The sequence below is a fragment of the Leiobunum rupestre genome, chromosome 5 (assembly GCF_980474605.1).
Source record: "Leiobunum rupestre chromosome 5, qqLeiRupe1.1.hap1, whole genome shotgun sequence".
NCBI classification, from domain to species: Eukaryota; Metazoa; Arthropoda; class Arachnida; order Opiliones; family Sclerosomatidae; genus Leiobunum; species Leiobunum rupestre.
Genome location: NC_143388.1, coordinates 59,788,482 through 59,813,148, shown reverse-complemented (window position 1 = coordinate 59,813,148; position 24,667 = coordinate 59,788,482). Strand labels below are relative to the sequence as shown.

At 38.8% G+C, this 24,667-nt stretch overlaps 1 protein-coding gene across 1 annotated transcript; it reads left to right on the top strand.

Moving 5' to 3' along the window:
• Positions 1–18: 18 nt before the first annotated feature.
• Positions 19–4,237, top strand: LOC149945471 (O-acyltransferase like protein-like). Its single transcript, XM_090175600.1, has 10 exons — positions 19–76; positions 503–596; positions 665–754; positions 1,245–1,410; positions 2,090–2,169; positions 2,705–2,827; positions 2,889–3,009; positions 3,434–3,620; positions 3,677–3,819; positions 3,880–4,237. Exons 1-10 carry the CDS (start codon positions 34–36, stop codon positions 4,114–4,116), a joined length of 1,284 nt encoding a protein of 427 aa, XP_090031726.1. The 5' UTR covers positions 19–33; the 3' UTR covers positions 4,117–4,237.
• Positions 4,238–24,667: the final 20,430 nt, after the last annotated feature.

Genomic DNA, 24,667 nt, shown 5'->3' with positions numbered 1-24,667 from the left:
AATGGGATCCGATACCTGTCGGCCACCTGGGTGATGCTGATTCACGGTTATTTCTTCTTAAACAGAAATTTATTAAGTAGGATTATTAGGACAGAAAAACGATTGTTACCCCTTGAACAAGGAAATTATATATTTATACAATGGGAATGTCTAAGGCCCTGAAGATTTCCATAGAAACGGGCGTGGTTTATAGCCGAGATCTTCGCTTATGATGTCATTGGTTAAAATCTGCGTCGATTCGAGATTAAGCCTTGTCTCTCGAATACCTAGCTTACATTTCCTGCTGTGCTCTTTTTAAACAATCTAAGTAAAAAACATTATAAATTAACCCAAGAACTTCAGTGATTTTTGGTAATTCCATTAGCGATGACGGACAGCCAATTATTATGAAAATATGACGTGGTTTTACCCACACCCATTTTTACAAACTTGTGGACATTCCAAGTGAATAAATATATAATTTCCTGCTTCAGCGTATATGAAAATGATTTTTAACGTTCAGGAGAACCGCTCAATTTTAAAGCGATGAAGGAAGACTTTTTCTTTACGGCCATCACGGGTGGTTTCATATCCGTCGAATCTTTCCTCTTAATCACGTAAGTGTCAAGTTAACACCCGCAAAGACGCTCGAGACACTGGACTAACAAATTTCTAATACGCACAGCGGAGTCTTACTGTCGTACAACGTCGTCATGCGTTTCGACAACAATCGATCTTACACTCCAATCTTCAACTTCTTACACAGGATTTGGAGGTTCAAACAACATTTAATCATTCTAAATTCGCGGCAACGGAAATCAAACAAACGTAGCTATGAAATCTAGTGGAGAGATGACCAACATATTTTTCTGACTTTGTCTACTATACATTTCGTAGCGCCCTCTGTTGACTAAAAAAATTAAATTGTTTTGATGTTTATATGTTTAATATAAATAATATTTTTTACCAACTATATAATCGAATTATATTGACACAAATTTTAAACATAAGAATACGTTATTTAATCATTGTCTTATGATGATCATTTTTAAATTTCATTATTTTAATATTTTAAAATATTATTAAAATATAGAAAAAAATTGGTAAATATGGTTAGCTTAGTGACCTACAAATGCCGACCTTGGCATATTCTCAATTAAGCTACATTAAAACTATTCAAAAAGAGTGGGGATAGCTGTTGGTTTGTTCTCAGTTGCCTCTATTTGTACTTGCTCATACTAACAATATCAGTATTCCCTTTTAAGGTTTTGGCCAACTGTGCTGGTGATGACGGGTGTAATGATTCTTTTGCCGTTAATATCTTCGGGACCAGACTTCAAAGAGACCATGGTAGACATCGCCGACAATTGCGAAACGAAATGGTGGACCAATATAATTTTCATCAGAAATTTTGTGCCCTTTAACTCTGGGGTAAATAACTTATTTTAAAGCCATCATTTATAAATGGAATAAAACCTCTAGTAACTCTGGAACACAACCAAAAAGGTTCCACTTTCTCGTGTGGCTTTGGATATTTTCGGGCCTGATAAGTGGTTTTGTTGCGGATGTAATCCGGGGCTAATATTGTTGGGGTCTAAAATGCAAAGATAAGTAGAATAAGTATTGTAATTAACAAAAAAAAAACACTGAGCAGATTTTCAAAGTTGCATATCAGCTAGGCTAATACCCAAGGCACCACCATAGGCCTAAGTCATCAAGCGATTTTTAAATCCTTTAAATCAGGTGGCCGGGTTACAATGCGTAGGAGGCTGGTGGTAAGCCCTGCAAGCCACGCGAGCCAACAGCTCCCTACACTAACTATTACTGTTAACCTCAATTAGTTTTTATGGAAGGGGAAACCGAAGATATCCTTATTGCGGTTTAGTTCAGCACAAAGCCCCCTGGTGTCTAAATATGCTGAAGGCCAAATATACTACTACCCAAGACGATAATATAATACTCAGTTCGTTTGCAAGTTGGAGCTGGGTGAGAGGCTCAGTGTCGAATAAAAATAAAAGAAGCACTTAATAATAGGAAATGCCATTTTTAAATGATAATGTAACATATGATACAAACTATAATGAACTTTGTTTTGTGGTTGCTTTTGCAGTGCCTGCAACACTTGTGGTACGTTTCCGCTGACATGCAACTACTTACACTTAGTATCGTCTATTACTTCCTTCTATTCAGGTACAGTACGATCGTTGTCTTCGTTATTATAAAGGCCTGCGACGCCACGTCTTGTTTGATTCCGTCTGATATACTGAAGATGGCTCTAATCTGAACCTAATAAGGGTACGAAACCCTAGTCTTTACTTTTTTGAGACGTTACGACAGTTTATATTACAATCATTTATGAAATATGTGTCCTAACCTTTCTTTTCCTTAAATTATGAGAACTAACGCCAATTACACATGAATGTGTTATGATGCAACAGTTTGCACTTTGAAACGCCATATTTTTGGTTGCCTTATCAACAGGATCCAGATACCAGAGAGCCTTGTGGCCAGAATTGTAACCCGGCCACCAGTTTAAGGCATTAAAAGTCACTAGATGACTTGGGCCTAAAGTGGTGCCTTGGGTATTAGCCTAGACTTGCTTATTATTATCGTAGAAATAAAATGCAAAAAATAATTAAAGAAATTTCACGTGCATGGGTCTTTGTAAAAACGTGACTACGAGACGATTTATATTAAGGAATCTAAAGAAACTTAACTTTTACAGAAAGCCACTCTATGGGAAGGTGTTCCTTGGTATTTGCACGTCCACATCAGCTGTTTCCTCTGGACTGGTCACTTATTTAATGGACTATCCTCCAGCTACCCTAGTCAACGCTGTGGATGAAAGGTAGAGTCGTTAAGGTTAAAATTAAATGATAGTGTGTTACATTATTTTATGTCCAACACAGATTTATTATAGAATTTTTCCGCAATGTGTACGCTCTACCTCACGTTCACCTGGGAGTGTACAGCATCGGTTTATTCCTGGGAACGTACCTGGCAAGACACAAGAATACCTCTGTAACACGAGTACGTAAAGAAGCTATAATCCAAGATTGTAGCGACAATGGGGAAAAGTTTTTAATTAGTTTAGTCATACCATGTGACAAATATAAATGATAAAATTGTGGGAAAACATCAGATTATTATCAGTTTTGTAAAAGGTCTAAAATTAACAGATTAACAAATTTAGCTAAATAATAAAACTGTAGTCTACCGCTTCAATGAACTGTCCTGGCAACATTTATAAAAACAAAATCGTGTATTTTGGTGTTAATATTTATAATTTTGGTATAATGAGTCGATTCTGAATTGCTTTCAATTTTGCAGCGCATATTTTTCGTTCAGAAAGGGATGACTAAAGAGAACGATCAAATAATTCTTCAACCTGTAAAATGTTCGGGATAGCCGGGACCGTTAAGCTACTAATTTTTATTCTTACTTTAATGTACAGGGTAAAGCCGCACTTGCTTGGATAATGTCCGTTTGCGTTGGAATTACGGTAGTTTACGGTGTCTATCCGTGGAACGTTGATGTCCAATATACGATGTTGGAAGCCGTGCTTTTCTCGGCGACTCAACGGACAGTTTGGGCTATTTGTTTAGCTTGGGTCGTGTACGCCTGTTACGTCGGCAAAGGAGGTTAGCCATTATAATTTTTATTTAAAACACGCCAATGAAATTAATCATATTGACAGGCTATGTCAACAGCATATTATCGTGGTCCGGCTTCCAGCCGCTATTAAAAATATCTTACGGGCTGTACTTGGTTCACGTACCCGTTTACATGGTCTTCTACGCCTCTAGGCTGGGAAACCAAGATTTCTCGAACAGCGCATTGGTAAGAGTAATTTACGTAAAGGTACCCTTAACCTTAATCCAAATCCTATATATTTCAAAGATCTTCAATTATTTCGGAACGTTGGTCACGAGCCACATCTTGGCTGTGTTCTTGAGACTGTTCTACGAGGCACCTTGCATCGAGCTGGAACGCGTATTTCTCTCTTGGTTTTCAAGTCGCACCAAGAACAAGTCCAAGAAGGTCAAGGAAGACCAAAGCGAAGACATTTACATGAGGAAGAATTCTATTAGTGAGCGAGAGGCGGTTGTAAATGGTGCCTTCAAAATACACTTGTAGACTATAATTTCTTGATTATTAATATTGGGATTGGCCATCAAAACAACCTACAAAACGAACACGTTAAATATTACAAATAGATTAAATTTACATATAATAGGTGGATTATTAAATAAAGCTTTTGTTAATGGAGCCACTACGCTATGACCGAAATTTCGAATTATTTCCAAACTGGGTCTCCTTTTATGTGGAATAAATAAAATTTTAACCAGATAATGTTTTGTTGATAGGAAATTTGTTTGTCGCCGTGTGTACAAAAGTTGTTTTTCGTTGAACACAATTGAAATAAAAAATTATATAATTAGTATACGAAAGAATTATTCTATAATATCTAAACATAACTTATTGAAATTAATTTATATAAAAATTAATTTTATAATATCTGATCATAAATTAATGAAATAATTTTATGGAAAAATTAATTCTATACTATCTGATAAAAATTACTTATATAATTTTATAGAAAATTATATATATAATATCTGAAAATAAATTAATGAAATAATTGTATAAAAAATGAATTCTATAATACCCGATCATAAGTTAATCAAATGGATTTTATGGAAGCATTAATTCTAAAATAATTGGAAAAAAATTCTTGGCGCGTGCTTCCAATCCCCGTCATGCTCGAAATGTAATCTCCTTCCCCTATAAAGTGTAAGAAGCCCGGTGTCTCATTGGTTCCCTAAAACTGAAGACTCCCAACAGGATTGAAGCACACGCCCCTTTTCCCATTTGTACGGGGGGGGGGGTGGATTTGCAGAATGATTCCTGTAATTAATTACCAAATACTAATATTACTAAATTCTTGGTTGAATTATTCTTTATAGTTTTTACATAAAACATCGCTTATTGCATTGTTAAAAAAAATTTGTTAGAAATGAATAAGTATTTATTCATTTCTCGTCAAAAGGAATAATTTGATGCTATAGAGGATAAATAAACGCATTAAAATCTAACCTCGGAATGCTTTCCATTAAACTTTTCTTTCCTGTAAGAAATTTGGAAAATTAATAGAAGAATAAATAACAGTCATTGATTTGTATTCTTGGAAAAAATATTTTCTTTTGAACAGTGACAGCCACTACGTTAATTTACTAATCCTAATAAATATGAACAATGAAATTATGACACATTAAATACAATTCGTAAAAAAACTCATAAGAAATGGCTAATTGGTTCTTAGAAAACCCAGTAACGAAATGGTTCACGGAAAAAGGGGGCGCTAACAGCGCAAGTTCGAATTTACCAGTTTCAGAGAAATGAGTTACTATCCGGAGGACAAGATAATGTTCCTTTGGTTTGATAATTTATTTGCGTGGTATGTTTTGATATTACTTATTTTATTTTTAATAGTGGTATTTCCAGTGGCGCAGCGGGGATTGGGGGGGGGGGGGCAACGGGGGCCGCCCACACCGGGTACCACCCGTTTGTGGACGTTTGGGGGTGACATAATAATAATAAATAATAATCAGCTAGGCTAATACCCAAGGCACCACCTTAGGCCTAAGTCATCTAGCGACTTTTAAACAATAAAAACTTACATGTTTTGACTAGTAAGTTGTACACCATGATATCCGCACCGGATGCCACCCATGCTAGCAACGATACTGGGTATTTACCTAACCACGGCGCTCTTACCCGAATAGTGCGTGTTGGAGGAAGCAGTTGTGCTGAAGGATGACCAACCTCAACCAATGTAACAGCCACCGCTTCCATATTTAATCAATTATATTTTAGCCAGTTTCATTTATTGTACAGGACTTTAAAATACCAACAGGAAATTTTGAACATTCGCCATAAATTCGATCCCGAAAAGAACCAGCGCCCCTACTCTAAGAAATCGGGATGATCTATGCAAATGAGTAGACAATGTAAAACAAAAAAATAGAGTTTAAAAAAGAAAATTAATTAGATGTACAATGCGACTACAATTATTCCAAGTTGCATCTATGACTAGACTACTGAGTCACGTGTTCTCAAATAATCTATCAACTTATCTATTTATCATACGTAAAGAGGTATAACCATCTAGCTCGTGGCTTAACAATTATATAAAAACATATGGCACTATCACTTTAATACACTATATTAACACCTTTACGATATATTTCTTAAAAAACCGGTGTGAAAAATTAGAATCAAAACACTTTCCACACTATTTAAACATTCTTCCTACACTCTTAAAACAGTTGGGTCAAATATTTTGGGTTGTTTAAATTTTAACCCAAAAATCTTCCAAAGTGACTAGTTTTGGGTTCTTGTTTTTTTTTTTAAATTTGTTCTGGGTCGAATAACTGGGTCAAAAGGTCTAACCTAAAATATGGTTGATGTTTTAAACGCATTCTGGGTTGTCCTTAACTGTTTTTGGGTTACATTATCTTTCAACCCAAGACTGGGTTATAAAATTGGGGCGAAAATTAATTATGACGTCATAAAGTTGTTCAAATTCCGTCAATGGCGTATTTTTTGCGCAAAAGCAGCGGCGGCAGTCCGACAGTCCGAGTGCTGATTATAATATTTTCAATTTTAGGGTAATGATTGTTATTTTAATAAGTATATTGTACAGCAGCTTTATTATAAATATTTAGGGTAAAAGTCCAATCTTATTCGCCGTTTCAGTACAGTATAAACTATCCCAACTAGTAAGGATAGTTAAGCCTTTGCTTGAATGGTTCTTTATTCAAAGGGTTATTTGACAAGCTACAAGTATAGTATTTTATCTAGTTTAGGCTGAGTTATATTGGTTGAATCCTGAATAACAAAAAAGTAATCGTGTTTTAGTAAACAATTCAATTTAGCAAGTACGCCTAGATTGTGGAATTAGATACAGGGTATTGTTAACATTATCAAAAATGATAATACACAATAACCAAAAAAAGAGCCCAAATGGGGTTACTGTTGTAACCAAAAATGGGTTCTTTGGGTTAAAAACGAGCCTAATCTGGGTTATTATTGTAATCCGAAATGGGATGTTTGGAATAAAACAAACTCAAATTGTGTCATTATTGTAACCCATATTGGGCTATTAATGTAACCCAAATAGGGTTTTTTGTATTTTAACACAGTTTTGGGTTATTATTGTAACCCAAATGGGTTGTTATAGTAACACAAATTGGGTTGTTTCGGTTATTAACACAGTTTTGGGTTACAAATAACAACCAAATTTGGGTTATTCTTGCAACACAACTTTGGGTCAAAACGTAGTAACCCAACTTTGGGTTGGCCGTTTTAACCATTTCTGGGTTAAAAATAAAATAACCCTAAAAGGGGTAGGGTAAATACTGACCCAGCGTTGGGTTACAAAAATAACCCATTTTGGGTCGATTTTGACCCAACTGTTTTAAAGGGATAATGAAATCCCTATTAAACCTATATTTATTCTTTTTTAATTCTAAAATAAGTACGAAAATGGTACTTACAAAATGTTATTGATTAAATTCAATTTTTAATTAAATAAAAACTTCAGTGAAAACTGGCTGTAGCAGACGTCGGCCAATTTCCACTGTATTTTGCCGCCGTCCAGATTCATATAGGGTAACCAATCGCCGCTCTTTTCGCCCATCGAGCCTAGCCGCCAATAAGAGATCTCAATTCCCAAAACCGGAATCTTGGCATTCTTCACTCGCTTATTTTGCTAAGCCTACTTCAAGCAACTTCAGAATTTTCGCCAAATTGTATTTATAAACGTAATAAGTGCTTTTAAAAAGCTTATAAAGGTTATTGAATAGTAATTAAAGCTGTTTCAGTTCAATTTCATCGGTAAGAGATAAATTTTATGAGCATTATTTAACCGTTGCCGAACAAATCAGTCTAACAGTAACTTTCTACAAATACAGATGTCTGCTGGAGATAGATGTGCAGTTTTTGACTGTAATAATTCTCGCCAGAACACAAAAGGACATAATGTAATGCTCCATAGATTGGCCAATGTGAAGAATAGCCCCCTATTATTTTTCGTTTTTTATTCGATTTATTGGTAGCATTTTTTACGCTGAATTTAATGGTGTATTAATTATTATCCGCAAACATGTAAATAAAAAGTTATCGGAAATGTGATTTTTCAAATTTCACTGGTATTATCCTGAGATTTCACTGGCTTTTCTACCCCGAGATAGAGTAGGACACATGAAAACAAACTTACATTTTGGTCTATACTAATTGAATATCAATTAATTATTTCGGCCCATGTGAAGAATTGAACATCAATTAACTATTTCACTTTTCCGCGTATTTGGACAATACTTGATGCGTTGAACATCAATTAATTATTTGGGCCAATGTGAAGCATTTAACACTAATTAACTATTTTAGTTTTCCGTGTATTTGGACAATACTTGATGCGTTATAGCTAGGTAATGTCCTCTAGGTCGCGTTATAGACGGCCCATCGTGACAGCAAGAATGGGGTTGGGTGGCGCCGTCAGGCACCAATATTCTGTTTTCGATTGCACAAGTTGAAATTCAGTCGATAAGAACTTTTCTTACCCTCGCAAATGCTTTGAAATTGTAGATATTTCACACGTGTTAACGAAGTCCTTTGGGTTTTTTTTTAACAATAGGTACTTTTTTGGTTTTGTTTATTGTTTTCGGGTTTACGATACTTGATGCGTCAGGCTTGGTGCTGTCCTCTACGTTGCGTTATAGTTGGCCCATAGCTTTTTTTAGTATGGGGTTGGGGAGGCGCTGCGCGCCCCCAGCGCTCGAGCGACGTGAGTGCGCGGCGCCGTTAGGCGCCAATACTTAGAGTACATTCGACGTTGTATAAGTCAACATCACACAGAAGTCATAGTATAATTTAAAAAAAAACTAAAATGCGTTGAAATACGAGAAAAATTCTCAACCCTTAAAAGTTAGTACTGTTCTGCATTTCAGCCTTTTCCTTTTTCGTCATCAGTCCGACGTTCTCCAAAACGTATTAAAATCTAGAAATTTAAAGAATCGTCCTCCTCATCAGTCCTACGTCATCAAATAAAAAACAAATATCGAAATATGTCGTATTTCCCGTTGTAAAAATTGCTGGCAAGTAACAATTTTACATTGATCATATCTTTTTAAACAATAAATTGCGGTTAAAACTTTTTGCATTGTTAAAAATCCCGCTCTTTGAGATACATATCATTAACATATTCAGTTCCCTCACAAATCCCTTATTTGTAAGAGTTAAGTATAGTCTACACTACCTCTACAAATTTCATTTTCCGTATTACTCCTTAGTACACACCAAACATAAATTTTGATTTCACGTGTCCTGCTCTATCTCGAGATAAAAAGTATAGAACTCACATTAAACTATTGTCTAAATTGACGGTTTTCAAAACGCGTTAACTTAACTAATTATCATTTGCGGTAACTAAAAAAAATACCTTCGTACTCCTTACACACTCAGTGGCGGCGCCAGGAATTTTCGCGAGGGTAGGCAAACCAAATAAATGGGCCCCCGACCCGGGACCCCCCTTTTCTCAACGAAATGCTTCAATAAAATAAAGTAGTGATGTACCTGACGTACAAAAAAGTTCTAACAACAGTAAAACGAGTCCAAATATAACAGAACTGGTTTTATTTACTAGGAGATACCTCAAAAATTTCTAAATAGTAAATACATTATCGACAATTGTTTCATTGTTATTTATAAATAATTTTATCTCTTGGGACAATTTTGAGACCCTTTCTAGATCAATTTGGGGCCCCTTGTAGGGTGATTTTGGGGCCCATCAAAATTTTAAGGTAGGCAGTGGCCTACCTGGCCTACCCCCTAGCGCCGCCACTGTACACACTGGGCTTTCATCTAAGAAAATAAAAAAACAAAAAAGGAGGGGGGGGGGGCTGTTCTTCACTTTTGCCCATAGATTTCCCAATGATCGTACTATTAAAAGTCAGTGGATTAAAATATTAGGGAGATCTGACGATTGGGTTCCTCCAGTAAATTTAAAAGTATGTTCCAATCACTTCCCTGATCACTGTTATAACTTCAATGCTGCTGGTGAAAAACAACGTCTTAAACGTGGATTAGTACCACATTTAAATAATGATCATAACCAGTCTAAAAGATTGAGACTTAGTGACCCTGATGCTGGACAACGCTTTGTAGAGGCTACAATCCCCGAACCAATGGAAATTTCAAAAGCATTAAATGTAGAAGAAAGTATAGAAAATGTTCCACTGCCTTTGCTTTCACAAGGATTGGACTTGAGTTTTCACGATGCTGAAAGTTCAGTGCAGATTTTAGAGTTTTATTCCTATGCCTCTAGGGTAAGAAATTTTTTTCTTCTTTATTGTAAAATTTATTTAAGATATAAATGGAATTGATTTTAGAAAACTAATAAATCGATGGCTGTTCAAACCTCAGAACCAAAGAGAAGAGACATAGGAACCATGGTACTTCCAATTGGTAAAAATAAAGTTAACTTAGAATGTACAATTCATAACAACTTAGTTTGTTTAGATTTAGGTTTTACAGAACCATTTCCCTCCCCTATATGTTTTTCTACTCCAATTGTGGATCAACCTGATACCTACGAGTCCGAACCAGAAGAAGATTTTCCTGAAGAACCTTTCCCAGAGCCTATTACTTTTTCCCAAGGAACTCTATCAACTAAAAGTGACCCGCACCTTACTGATCCTACTTACGAAGCGAACAGTGGGACTTTAACTGGTAATCAAGAGACTGATGAGGACTTTGAATCTTCCGAGTAATTTATTTGAAATGATATTAAATTTGAATAAATTTTTTAAGGTATTATATTTATTTTTATATATAGAGAGACCTTTCCATCTGAACTTGATCCTCATCTTGAGGATAAGTTTATTGTCTTTTCATCATGTCTCTTCGCACTTTTCAAAATTTGCCATGTATGCCATAAAAGTCCAGTATCAAATATTAAACGAAGAATTTCTGGTTCTTTTCTGAGCATTGAGACACAATACTTGGATGGCCACATTTTTAAATGGTCAAGCCAGCCAAAATTTGGTGAAACAGCTTGGGGAAATGATTTACTCCCTGCATGTATATTCTTTTCTGGAGCTTTGCCAACTAAATCTTTGATGGTTTTGAAACAATTTAAACTCCAGTGCTTCAGTTTGAGAATGTATTTCTATTACCAAAGAATGTTTCATCCAATAATAGAAAAAGTATAAAGCTATCCTTTTTTTTATTTAATTTTATTTGTATATTAATTTTGCTTTTTAAATTTCATGCCAGTAGCTATGGCATAGTGAACATTAGAAACTGTTAGAAAAAGTGAAAGACACACCCCTAAATGTATACGCAGATGGAAGGGCAGATTCGCCAGGTAGTTAATTATTAATTAATTTAATTCTTTGATAAAATGAATCTTGAAATATAAATATTTAAATTGTACATTTAGGTTTCTCTGCTAAATACGAGATGTACAACTTTATGATTGGAGAAACTAGAAAAATAATTCATATTGAGCTTGTACAATCAACTGAAGTCAAGAGCTCTAACGCTATGGTAATTGAAGGCCTAATTAGAGGCTTAAAATTTTTCAGTGACAAAGGTGTTAAAATTGGAAAATTAGTAACAGATCGACACATTGCAATTACAGCATATATAAGGAAAAAACACCCAGAAATTACCCATGAATTTGACAACTGGCATGTGGATAAAAGTAGATATTTTTCAATGGTTTCAAGTTTTCAACCATTATTAAGTTATTTTTAAAAAATACTTTTTTTTAGATTTAAAGAAGAAACTAAGGGCAGTATTGAAAATAAAGGGTTGTGAAGACCTGGAGTTTTGGATACAGTCGATTATTAATCACGTGTATTGGGTAGCTCGCTCGTCAGAAACCAAGGATGAACGTATTGGTAAATGGATTTCCCTACTTAACCATATCTGCGACGTACATAAGGGTCACACTAAAGAATTTCCAAATTGTCTGCATGAGGAGATATCCACTGAGGATGAGAGATATTGGATAAGCAGAGGTAAGAAATATGTTATACCAAAGTAGCATAATTACCAAGGGTGACATTCAAACCAGTGGCTTAGCTAGGGGAGGGCACAGGGGGGGGGGGGTACAATTTGTTTACTTTTTTTTATTTATTTTCATTGTGTGCCCCTCCTGAAGCGAAATCCTGGCTACCCCACTGATTCGAATGAATGATACAAGCGACATACAAGTTGGGAGGGGAGAATGGAGGGTATGCCTTGGGGAGGGAAAGTCAAAACGTCACCCGCTTTTGATTCTACTGCATCCGGTGACGTAAATTTTACGGAGCAAATGAATTAATGGGACGATTGGGTTTATTTTAAGGGGGGGGGGCGCAACGGTTGAGAGAAACGCTAAAAAACGGCTCTGCATAGACATTCTCCGTATAAATAAATACATTCTTGTTACTCCTTATGTCCCATAAAACACCTTGTATATAATTTAATCCAATTAAATATTATTTCATATGTAGAATCCATCACATATCAAAAAATATTGCCTATTATCACTGCTAATAATACTCTAGCCACAGTTGCTCAGTTATCACAGAAATTTCAAACTTATTCAGTGGAGGTTTTCCATTCGGTGCTGAATTCATTTACACCAAAAAGAATCCATTTTCATAAAGATTCGATGCTATATAGGTAGTTAACTCAAACTTTGATTTTGTTTGATATTAATTTCACATTTATTTCGTTCCAAGAACATAGCTAGCAGCCCTTCATTTTAATGAAAATGAACAGAAAGCGAAACGACTTAACCAGCAAGGTGAAGAAGAGTATTATGTGGCCTACCCAAAAGCAAAGGCTGGAGAACCAACTGCTAAGGTTATTTTGGAAGAAAACACATATGGTATTTTTAAACTTTTCCAGTGATGCAATAAATGCTAAATATGATACTTAGCCCATTCACAATAAATCTTTTTTTTTTCAGAATATGTTGATAATCTTTTACAAATGGCATATGAAAATGCATTGAAAGCATCTAAAGGCAGTACCCTAATGGCACCAGCGTGTATTTATTATTATTATTAGTAAAGTAGGGTGGTTGGGTTAGACCCAACCTAGCACTTCGACCAGAGGTCCATTGTGCAGCCCCAGCCTTTTAAACATGGAAAAGCCCAGTCTTAGAAATGAAGCGCAGGATTTGCTTCGCCGGGATGTTCGTTTCCAACCTATGCATACCAATGTACTCAAACCTTTGAGCCGCGTAAGAATCACAGACACAAAGGACATGAGAGGAAGTTTCCTCCTCTGCAAGGCATGCCCTGCACAAAGGACTCTCACTGATACCAATCAGATGCAGATGTCTATTAAGCTGGCATTGACCTAAAAGTAGGCCCGTAACCACCCTTATACTACTCTTAGAGAGCGAAAGCAGCTCAGTTGCTCTATTCATAGAAGGCCCAGGAATAAATTCCTTGGCCTGCCTCTGACCCTCCGTCTCAAGCCAAAGCCTGACCTGCCTCTCAGTCATAGCGCCATGCACATGGCTGAGAACCAGGCCATTCGGTATTGGAATAGCAGGTTCAGCACCTAAGAACCTAGCCTCCGCACCCTCCTTGACCAGAGTGCCAGCCATCTCATTGCCATGATGCCCCTTATGACCAGGCACCAAATATAGTTGAACCCTATTATCGGTGCCCAGTTCCGAAAGGAGATCCAAACAGCTAAGAACGAGCTTAGAAGTAATACTAAACTGATTAAGAGCCTTAAGGGCAGCCTGACTGTCCGAGAAAATCTGAATAGTCTTGCCCCTATACTTCTTTTTAAGACAGAAGTCTACACAGAAGCAGATGGCTGCAATCTCAGCCTGAAAAACCGTAGCAAAAACGCCAAGGCTCTCAGAGAAGTCAAACTTCTTAGTCTGACAGTAAACTCCAGCACCCACCCCTGAGTGAGTCTTGGAGCCATCCGTGAACCAAACAATTTCGCCCTTGGTTCCAAACACTGTGTCGCCAGTCCAGTCTAAACGACTTGGAAAGTAAACACTAAACTGCTTTTCAAAGTGTATCTTTTGTAGCCATATTGTCAGAACCCATCAATAAGATCGGTAAGTGACTAGAATATTGCCGAAACAATTTGGTGTGGCTGAATTCCCAATTAGCAGGCCTCCACCAACCATTATGCAGTAGCCGATTGGCACTCATAATTGCAACTTCCTCTATATAAAGATGAAGCGGTAGAATATTCATTAGCACCTCCAGAGAAACGCTTGGGGCCGTTCTCATAGCTCCTGTAATGCTGACACAGGCCAGCCTTTGCACAGTGCGTAGTTCAGACTGAACTGACTTAAGCACTACCCTCGGCCACCAAACCACTGCTGCATACGTCAGCATAGGCCTGATAATCATGGTATAGATCCAATACACAACCTTTGGGCTAAGACCCCAAGACTTGCTTATGGTACCCCTTACTCTCCAGAATAACATTTTTGCCTTCCTGATACTGAGGTCAAGATGTGGCTTCCATGTTAGTCTACTGTCGAGAATAACACCGAGGTATTTTACCTCAGTCGATTTGACCAGGATGGTCCCAAAGAAAGAAATATCATTGAACAAGTCCTGCACCTTCTTTCGAGTGAAAGGAATCAGGCTTGTCTTGTCAGGATTGACGGTGAGGCCAACATCCCTACACCAGCATTCCACAGAGATGAGAGCTTTTCTCATCATAGTAGAAATGGTTCCTGGGAACTTCCCAGTAATTATCACTGCGACATCGTCAGCATAACCAAAGCCGCGACAGCCATCCCTGTTTAGTCTCACCAAGAGTTCGTCCACAACCAGGCACCACAGCAGGGGTGAAAGAACACCCCCCCTGAGGGCAGCCCCGGCTGGTGGTGACTCTTAGCGATTCTCCAAGCAGGGAAGCCGTCGCGACCCGATCAGTTAACATAGAGTCGATCCAAAGACACAATGTGTCATTGATACCAAAACGATTAGCAGCCTTAAGAATGACAGCCTTAGAGACTTTATCAACAGCCCCCTCGATGTCCAGAAAAACAGCTAGCGCTATTTCTTTGAACTCAATTGCACGTTCAAGACAATTAATTATGCCATGAAGGGTAGTCTCAGTAGATTTGTCCTTTTGAAAGGCATACTGAGCATTCGAGAGGGGTGTAACACTAAGAACCTTCTCTCTAATATATCTATCAACTAATTTCTCCAAAACCTTTAGGATAAATAAAGTTAGACTGATTGGTCTAAATGCCTTAGCCTCGAGATAACTAGCTTTCCCGGTCTTAGGAATAAAGATAACCTTTGAATGCTTCCAGGAGCTCGGTACGTGCCCAAGAGCAATACAGGACCTGTAGATTCTGCACAACACAGGAGAGAGAATATCTATTCCCTCCTGCAACAAGATGGGTGATATCCCATCCGGACCAGAGGCCTTGTAGGGCTTAAATGACTAAATAGCCCACATGAGCTTGGAGTGAGTGACAACTTGTTTTGCCTTATTCCAATCTACCTTTTTAGTCCTTTTGAACCGAAGAGGAAGAACATAAGAGTCATCTTTGTCAGTGACTTTAGAGTCCGGAAAGTGAACCTCCAACATATGTGTCAGTGTTTCCTTTCCAGAACTGGAGTAACTACCATCCTTCAACTTAATAGTATCTAGATGTTTTGTATTGTCATGTGCCATTATTTTCATTAATTTGGCTGTAGTGGGAATATTAGAGATACTTTCACAAAAATCCCTCCGGGAAGCCTGTTTGGCTTCTCGGATGGCCTTATGAAAGGAAGTGAGCGTCTGCTTATAGGCTGACCAATCACCCGTCCTCTTAGCTCTATTAAAAAGCTTACGAGTAGTTTTGCGAAGTCTACCAATCTCATTGTTCCACCAAGGAACTAACCTTGGGTGGTTGGTAGATTTTGCAGGACAGTTTTGGTGGTAGGAGTCGACTATGGACTGTTGCATGTGATCAACAGCCATTTCGAGCTCCAGCACCGAGGAGAGCCTAGAGCCACATCCCCGTAAGTGAAGATCAAGGTCTTCCCTATACCTAGGCCAATTAGTTGATCTAGGATTGCGAATTTCGGTAACCACCTGGGCAGGTTGGACCAAAACAGAAAAACATATTTGCCTATGATCCGAAAGTGATGGTTCATTAGACACATGCCATTGTGTCACAGAGTGTAATACATTTTCTGTGCACAGAGTTAAGTCAATAACCTCACTCCTGTTACTTGTAACAAAAGTTGGTATATTGTGTTTATTAAGAATATGAAGTTTAGTACTAACCAGATATTCCATTAAGTCATCACCGCGTTGGTTGCAGTCACTGCTGCCCCATGCAACGTGGTAAGCATTGGAATCGCACCCAATGACAAGCTTCTTGCCCAGTCTCTCACAGATTGGCAACCTCCTGTGATGGAGGGGACAAGGGGAAAATAGCCAGAAGCTATCATTAATTCGTCTTCTCCATCAGCTGATGAAGAGAAGATTTTTATGGTGGCAGTGTCCCTAGATTGCTATAATGAAAGAGGAAGAACGTGAATACCCTTTCGTATCAAAATACATGCTCTAGGATTAGCAGATTTGTAGTCATAATAAACAGTACCTCCATTTTTGAGCCCTAGGATCCTTCCATTATGGATCCAAGGTTCCTGTATGAGGGCCACATCTAGGCCCTCCACAACAAACCTGCGACAGAGAACTGCCGAGGCTGCCTTACAGTGATGCAGATTAATCTGTATCACCTTCATGTCCAACCACAGTAGCCGGTGTTGGTGCTTGGCTACTCGCCGGCTAAGGGGGTGGGTACTGGACTGACCCTACCTCCATCACCAGCTGAACCACTCGCATCTTCACCTATTGCCCCTGTGGGTTGGACAGACCCTTTTGCGCCGGTGGAGGTGTTCTCTACTACCGTGATGTCGGAAATGTCCGACATGGAGCCCAGAGTGATATCACCCAGTTCTCCTGCCAGATCAAAGTCCGACATCTCAGTAGCAGAGTCCTCTGCCACCGTTACAGGCAGCGCTGGGGTGTTAGGATTTTTAAGGACTTTAAAAGTCCCCCTATCCACCCCTGTGTAGGCAGTAAATCCTGCCTCCTTTAAAACTGCGACAGAATCTTCATCCATTTGGAAAATCCACCGAATGAAGTTCTTGTCACTGACAGAGGTGACCACTTTCCAACGGCTCGTAATGAGCTTGTTGTTATAGAGGTGCAGCCTCTTAAGAAGGACATCTGGATTCTTCGTCCAGACATCCTTAGTCCTCAAGGCGACCTTGACCGGTTTCGGTAGTTCACTAGCCTTTATTACTAAAAGTTTCGTTCCCTCCAAAACACAGTCATTCTGGTCAAAGGCCTTCCTTAACCACTCCCCGGTTGGGGCATCCCACAGAGATATGTGATGGCACCTCCGACCAGCAGGAAATTCCTGATGAGAGGAAGAGGTTCGCCCGAAGGTGTCGCATCAACTTTCTCCAGAATCCCACACTGGACGGCGCCCATCTCCTCCTCTGTGATAAGGTTGTTCGGAAAGCCATCTTTTACAAAGGCCATCTTAGGCAACCCTACTGCGTCACTATAGGACATTGGAGTTGGACGCTCCTTTGCCTTTTTGGCCGCATATTGAGAAGACCCAGGCGAGGGATTGGAATCCTCCGACCTGAGCCTCTTAAGTGAAGGGGTTACTTTGTCACCCGAGGATGACTGAACCTCCTTCTTGGCGATCCTTGCAGCCTTGAGGCGTGCATTGCGTATCGACGTTTTTGAGAGTCGGGTAACATCCGAAGATAGCCCAGACCCACCATCAGGCTGGGTGCTGCTGGAAGCAGACCCTTGCTCGTTCTTTTCTTCAAGCCGGGTACTACTGGAAGTAGACCCTTGCTCATTCTTTTTATCAAGCCGGGTACTACTCATTTTTGGTTTTGTTTTTGTTTTGAGTTCATAAATGGTCCCACGATTATGGAGGAAAGTAAAAGGTCACCACCCGGTAGTCCTCCTCCCGGGTGGAAGGCTAATTACAACGGGGTTTCGCCTGGTTCCCCGAGGAGATCGTTAGCAATACCGTATTTTCGCTTCCCCGGTATCATTCAGCCCTCAGCACGATACCTTACACCTTAACTTAAGGAAGAAGCAGAGCCTTAGTTGGCCAGCATGAAGGGTTACCCCTCCACTTGTTACTCCCTTCCACCACGAAGAGGTACAAGGTTGCAGTTTATGGAAGGGACCAGCGTGTAAAGCAGAAACTCTTGCTGCTAAATATTCAAAAGGAGTTGATAAGGACAAAATTGTAGCAAGAAAACGCAGTAGATTTCAATGAAATTCCAGACTTGCAAATATAAAAATCTAATAAAAGTATTATTTTCAAGTAAAAAATGACAATATTTACAACAAACAGTTATGACAATATAACAGGAGAAATTACAAATTAACATTATGAACCATGTACCCAAAAGCAGTGCTAAGAATTTTTTTACCCTCTCTATAATCAGTAATATAACAGCGGGGGGCCAACTTATGGCCAAGTTTATATTATTGAAAATGAGGCCTAGATATGGCCCCCACAATGCACAGGCACAAGCCTTCAGAGTGCTCCCAAATCCTCAGGGGGGCATGGATTTGGAATAAAATAAAATATTTGATGCTAAATATTTTGTAATTATATGAAAATTGGACAATAACAAAAATTTAATAATTCTACTAACTAATACTATGAATTATTTAAGAAATACTGAAAATATAATGGAATTATTTAAGGATAATGAAGGGGTTATAACAAAAATACTATGAATGGCATAATATGATAATACCATCAGACTGACTTATAATACCAAGGAATTATTTACAAAAATTACGGAAATTATGAAAAAATTAGGTATTATAAGCACTATGAAAACTCAGAAACCTTGGTATCGAAAGGTCTTCGAGGTGGTCAAACCGACTACACCATTATCAACGGCCACAGCATCGGAGGTCACTAAATACACTTCTGCGATGAAGAAGTATTGAATTGCTTTCAGTACTGAACGCACTACTATCTGGTCTGCTCTGTCGAATAAGGTCCAGAACATGATAATGAATTTCGCTATGCCGTGAGAGATGTGGCAGAAGCTACTGTATATTTTCGGGCAGAATTGATAAAACTGTCTTCGGAAAATTCTCGCTTAAATTTCTGAGAGAAACGATGTCCTTAGAAAACGACATGACCACTCATATGTAGCCCAAATGTCGTCACTATGGGCTGACATTGACATGATAGCGATGAAGGAGAAGGACGTGTTTTTACTGTCTTCTTATTGCCTTCATCTTCAAGTCGCTACCACAAGACGAGTATCGAGAGTTCAGCAGGCTTTGTAAGCGTCTACGGGTTGGCCGTGCGATGCGAGATGAAAATGCCGTTGAAAATGTTTCTGGTTGGTAGCTCGACGCAACGGAGATCACTCTGGCAATGGCATACATTCGTCGAAAGCGATCGGGAGTAATCAACAGGCAACCTGTAGAAACTGGTTCAAAGGTTACAATTGCAACAAGTACGGACATATGGCTAGAGATTGTCCTGAACCGAAGAGAGCGTCAATAAGTGGGAGAAATGGAGGCAGTTATGGCAGCAGCAGCAGCAACGTCAACGGCTATGGTCTTTTAGCCGCAAACAGTTTTTTGCACGCACATCTGGTGGAGCTTTTTGGTACTTCGATTCCAGAGCAACCCATCATGTCTCGAAGTATATCTGGTTCCGGATGTTTGATATACTATAGTCTCTCCAAGTCAGAAACAAAGAAATGATATTTGTAGAAGGTGAAGGCGACATCACGATAAAGTTACGCATTTGGAAACAATGACCCCAAGAGATTATTCATAATGTTTGCCAATAAGCGGTTTCGCTTGCAACGTTTTATCATTGAAGAGCACCATGAGTCGTAACAGCAGACTGGATTTCTTATTTACAGCATCATCATGTGGCCTGTACGAGAATATCAATGGCAGCCAAAAACCCCGTCTATTCGGAAAGGTTGAAAGTCTATTCAGAGTTGACGCCTAGGTTGAACAGTCAAGAAATTGATCCGAGAAACTTCAAGGAGATCTCCAGACTCGGCACGAACGCCTGGATCAACAAAGACAAGCAGCATGTACCGACACTTTGAAGAGACTTGGGTATGAAGTTTCGGATCGAAGACTGAAAAGCTTTTCGAAGGCTGTTATTACGAAAAGATGACGAGACTTAGCTTGAGCAATTGTGTGGAGAGGGTTACGAAACCACGAGAACCCTCGCCGACACCATCTATGAAGGGCAGACGGTACTATTTGCTTTTCAAGGATAATTATTTGGAAATACGAGTGGCATATTTCCTGACCAAGAAATCAGAAGTTGTCGATCGATTCAATTAAATCCTTGCTGTGTGCAAGAATCACGAACATATTGTTTGAGAACTGGTCACAGACAATGGAACGGAATACGTAAATGAAGAATTCCGTCGTTGGTCAGCGCAAGAAGCTGAATGCTGTACACGTCAGAACAAAATGGATTTGCTGAACGAGAGAACCATACGATTATGGAGTCTGTTCGGGCCATGCTACAATCGAAACCCAATTTACCATCAGAGCTGTGGACAGAAGTGGTCAATACGGCCACGTATATCTTGAATCACACGGTTCCAACACCTGTTCCTGGGAAGATGCTCTATGAGCTGTGGACGGGAAAGAGTAATCTCCAAGTCTTTGGGACTTAATGTTAGTTAGCGTACAAAGGAGTTCTGGTCGGCTACGAAGATAATGATGATAGCTATAGAGTCGTCTGCCTGGAGGTCAATGACGTCCTTCGATCCCGAGATGTGAAATTCAATCCTGAGAAATGTTCCATTGATTTCCGGGTGCCTATTCCAGACTAAGTTTCAAGACAGGGCAAGTAAATTTCCGAAGATTTGAATTGCAAAATCGTGGGACACAGATCCGTCGATGAATAAAAAGACGTGGAATCCAGACCAGTCGAAGAATTCAAAGACATGACAATTAATTCGTCAATGTAGTACGTGGTTGGAGACAGACGCAGCAATAACTCCTGTTCTGAGATATAATTCGCAGTTAAAGAAACCTGCTTTTTGCGATACCTGTTCTCCATTCAACAGAGTTTTCTTGATCTACGACGCTTAACCACAGACGGCAGAAGAAGCGTGTTCAAGTACCGATTCCGTCAAATGGCAGAAAGCGATGCAAGAAAGAACACAAGGTTTACGATTTGGTCGATCTTCCCCGTGGTCGGAAGATAGTCTGAAAAGATACCGATTGGCTCTCAGGAATCCTCTACGACATTCTATGAGACAGAGACACCTATGTACCAGTGCTCCGCATCGACAATGCTCGGACTATGAAACTAATCAGTAATACAGAGTTCCACCGTCGCACGAAGCACATCAGCATCTGTCAGTATTACGTGCGGGAGCTGGTCGAAGGAGGCATAATTGATGTCACGTATGTTCTAAGCCACTTGGAAACGAAAATTTCTTACGCTTTCACCAGAGGTTAAATCTCCACACGCACGAAAAAGTCTTCAACGAGGATGGTTCTTTACCGGAAACGTGTAGGGGGAACATATAGGCGTCTAGACGTACATTTGTGGGTAAAGGCTGCACATCCTACGAGTTCCCCCGATCACGTTATCTGGTGCGGGTTTTATGAAATTGTTCGAAATCTTTAAAGAATCATTGGGTATTCGACGTTCAATTATCGGTAATACACATTTAATACATTTAAATGCTCTCACATTTCCGCGTAAGTAATAAATCAACTGATGTAAAATTCACTTGAACGTTATGATAATATCAAGATTTAGGTGCGAAAGGGCCGCAACAATTGGTGAAAGAATAAACGGTGGTGGCATTCTTCAATTAGTCAAATATTTTAAATTTCTAAAATTTGTGAGTTTCAATAATCGCACCGCCATCAATTGGCGTTAAAGTAAGGTGGCACACTTACCCGAATATCCTATCCCATTCAGGGCCGGATTAACACTATTGTGGGCCCTGTGCAAAGTAGAATTTGGGGCCCCTAAATAATGTCACACCTTAATTTTTGACTCTATTAACGCCAACGTGGTTATAAACATAAAATCCCAATAGAAAAATTTATTTCGAAAATGGGGGCCCCTGTGCCATGGTACTCTTGGCACATGCCTTATACGGCCCTGATCCCATTCGATCAAACCGTTTATGTACCATTGGATAGAATAACATTGCATCAATTACCATTCGATCGAAACCATATATGTGAAAAATCGCACTAAGACAAATTAATTTTACTTCCTTAATAAATAAATAAAAAAGAAATGATTTCCTTTGATTAATTTGCCAAAAAATAACACCGTTTATTCAGTTCGTAAAATTGGGGCTACGATTCGATTACGTGTTATTCGATCAATATAAATGTGATAAATAACAGTTGAATGAAATCTATTGAAAGAAGTTTTTTTAACGTGACGTGATATTTCGGTGTCTTGAGAAAACATATTTGGTATAGTCAAAATTATTTAAATAAGTTTTCTAAAACTTTTTATGAATTTAGCACAACACATTTTAATATGATCCTCAATTGCCTTCCGCCACAAATGGAGATGAAAATTCGAGGCTATACCTGAATTTAGCTCCTTTGTACAAACGTTAGTTTCTGCCAATTTATTCACACTTAAAATTTAGTTTTATTTTCCTTTTCCGAAAATCGGAACTTTGGCCAGCCGCTTGGCCCGTAGCATAGAGAAAGAAGGAAGGGGAGAGATATTGAGAAAGGGGGCGATGTAAACTCGACGGTAGAGAGAAGCTCGTACACTAACGCGCATCGCCGTTGCGCATCATCATATAAGTGAGAATTTGAAACTTTCCCACAGTTAAAGCTTGGATTACCAATAGTAGTCAGTGGCGTACCGTACACGGGGTTTGCCAGACCGGTTTCCCATCGCGATCGCGAACAAGAAGGGGTAGCCAGGGTGGGAAATTGGGGAATCACTGCCACACGTAGGGTGGGGGCCCCTTTTTCGCGTTCAACCCTGGGCCCAACGTCAATTCGTTACGCCACTGATAGTAGTAGCCTACCTGGATATATCACTCTAGCGTTCCGCGTGCATTTCCTAAGTGTTTGTTACGTGTTCTGCCTTGTAAAAGGCTTTGTGTTACGGGAGTTTCGGAAATTTTCCGTTAACTTCGCGAAAGTGGCGCTGCTGTCGCAAAAGTCATTTACTTGTCAGGTTTTTTCCAAGTGATATATCCAGGTAAGCACAACTATTGTTAATCTAAGGTGAACCGTGAAAGAGACAGCTGTGGTTCTGCCACGTGCCTATAGGTTTTTTAATTCAAATGGTTTACTACACAAAGTGCTGCTATAAAATTGCAATAGCAACACTAGATAGGGTCAATGGAGGTAAGTGTGATCAAAATATTTTTTTTGGCGTTTACCTGAAATTACTCTTAAACTAAAAATAGCACCCTCTTAAGAATTGGTACAATTAATACGGCCACTTTATCCTACACAACCACGCAATCAAATATAATATCAATTAAATAGTGATATAAATATTTATTATTTAATTTAACTCCGTTACTGATCACACTTACCCCCAAAATGCGGGGCAAGTGTGATAGGGGGTGCGGTAATTGTGATCACTTGCAATCCTTGACCAATCGCAATAAATTTGCATACAGAGGTTAAAAATTGTGTCCCAATAAAGCTATATTTTTTCGTAGATATAAAAATAATATCTTCGTGTGGTCACACTTACCCCCAAAATGCGGGGCAAGTGTGATAGGAAGGTTGGTTAATTGTGATCTTGTGAAATCCTTGATCAATCGCAATGAAATTGCTTACAGCGGATAAATATGGTGTCCCAATAAAGCTCATTTTTTTCATAGCTGTAAAATAATATCTCCGTGTGGTCACACTTACCCCGCACCGCAAATTTTGAAAGACCTTTTTCAGATTCAATTTTGAAAACCTCAAAATGTTAGCAAAAACACCAAATTTTCCTAGCAGGTAAAAGGTTAAGCAGACTACAAATTACCAAAATGTAAAATCGGTTTGTCAGTTAGAAAAATTTCTAAACACGAGTAGAAGAGTATAACATTTTTTCAACTAAAATTTTTAAAAACTTAATTTAATTCAAATTAATATTGAAAATACACAAAATGTGTACAATTAAGTTTATTTCAATATCCATTCATCAAATATTATGTTATAATATTATTTGGTGAAATAATAAGGGGTGATCACACTTACCCCCTGATCACACTTACCTCCATTGACCCTATTCTAGTAAAGAAATTCAATTTATACCATGTAAAATTATTACTTACTTTTAGTTCTATATTAAATTTAATACCAATTCTACCGAACTTAGGTAAGCCTTTGCCAAAAAAAGCAAACGAACAGAGAAAGCCCTCTCTTGACTGTGTCGTAGTTGCGCACAACGATGCGCGTTATTGTACAAGATTCAGTCGGTAACCATGGTAGCCATATGAAATTCGCCTTCACCATCTCTCCCCTTCCTTCTTTCTCTATGCCCGTAGCGACCTCTGTCCCCTCTTGGCTCTCTGTCTCGCCCTCTTCTCTTCCCTCTCTATGAACGGTACTGCCCCCATTGTCTTTCCCCTTTCCCCTTTCTAGG